The sequence below is a fragment of the Aptenodytes forsteri genome, unplaced genomic scaffold (genome assembly GCF_000699145.1).
Source record: "Aptenodytes forsteri isolate BGI_AS27 unplaced genomic scaffold, ASM69914v1 Scaffold336, whole genome shotgun sequence".
In the NCBI taxonomy this organism is placed as follows: domain Eukaryota; kingdom Metazoa; phylum Chordata; class Aves; order Sphenisciformes; family Spheniscidae; genus Aptenodytes; species Aptenodytes forsteri.
This window is the reverse complement of record NW_008794911.1, coordinates 4,205,844-4,206,899: the sequence shown is the minus strand read 5'-3', so window position 1 is coordinate 4,206,899 and position 1,056 is coordinate 4,205,844. Positions and strand designations below refer to the sequence as shown.

General features: G+C 34.1%; 1 protein-coding gene across 2 annotated transcripts in view; it reads right to left on the bottom strand.

The window, feature by feature from the left end:
- PIP4K2A (phosphatidylinositol-5-phosphate 4-kinase type 2 alpha) overlaps positions 1-535 on the bottom strand; it is a 53,200-nt gene extending 52,665 nt beyond the window's left edge. The window contains exon 1 of one of the 2 annotated variants that reach the window (XM_009275224.1): positions 431-535. In XM_009275224.1, the coding sequence (XP_009273499.1) occupies positions 431-495 (65 nt within the window). In that variant the 5' untranslated portion in view covers positions 496-535. The remainder of the gene's footprint in view (positions 1-430) is intronic. The other variant, XM_009275225.2, reaches the window with a different exon arrangement.
- Positions 536-1,056: the final 521 nt, after the last annotated feature.

Sequence of the window (1,056 nt, the reverse complement as noted above, 5' to 3'; positions counted from 1 at the left end):
TATTTATATATAAAATATATGATTTCATATTATATTTATAAAAAGCTGAACATTATTTAACTTCGATACATGCTTTAGTTCTCATTCTTGTTCAGATATTTCATTTGATAAAAAGTACACGCACATGAATTTGTTTTTAAAAATACCCAAATAAATGCTTATATCAGCCATAAATAATCACACCAAGAAAGGATCACCTTCAATATGTAAGATACTCATAAGGCAATAATAAACCATATGGAGGAAAAATACTACCCAGCAGCCCCTGCTGTTGCTTTTCAGAACAGCACAGATGGTTATGTTTATCGCAGGATTAACTTAATCATCAAAACTTCAGTCCCATCAACTGAAAAATAACAGAGTTCACCGTTCTCCATAAAAATATCACTGCCACTATCCACTTCTACAAAGAATTGTTACTTGTACTTACTTGTTGAAAAGGTGATTGTCCACCTTTATCTTTGAGTACGCTTTGAAATCATCTGGCATCAACATAACGGGGATTTGAACATGGCTCAGTTCATTGATCTAGAGGAAACAGAATATATTTAGTTGCTGATGTCTTTGCAAAGATGCTGCATGTGTCTTAATTACGAAAATGTTATTCAGTCTGCTATTTCTTGTGTATGTGTCCTGGGAGTGAATGTAAGTAAAAGAAGAATGCAAAAGCAGATTTATTCTTTCCAGATTAAATGCAATCATGAGATAGACACATTGGAAAAGAAGAAACAGCATTCCATATTTATACTAGTTTCAGAAAAAAAAGTGCTTCAAAGCACACCTGGAGTGTACTTTTTAAGGAAGGTCAATGAGGATGCCAGCAAAATGGTCTTCAATCCCAACACACTGTTCATGTCGTCAACTGAGCTATGATCTCCAAAGATAGCTCAAATTCTGTATTTCAAACAACTATTTACCTCTGCAGCTTACGAACTAGTCTTACATGTCTGTGTCTTGAACTATATAGCAAAAAATAAAATGAAATTTTGCTTACATGTGAATGCACACACTTTGGGCTCAATAAGCAGAGGCTTGTTTCTTCCAATAGTCCAGACC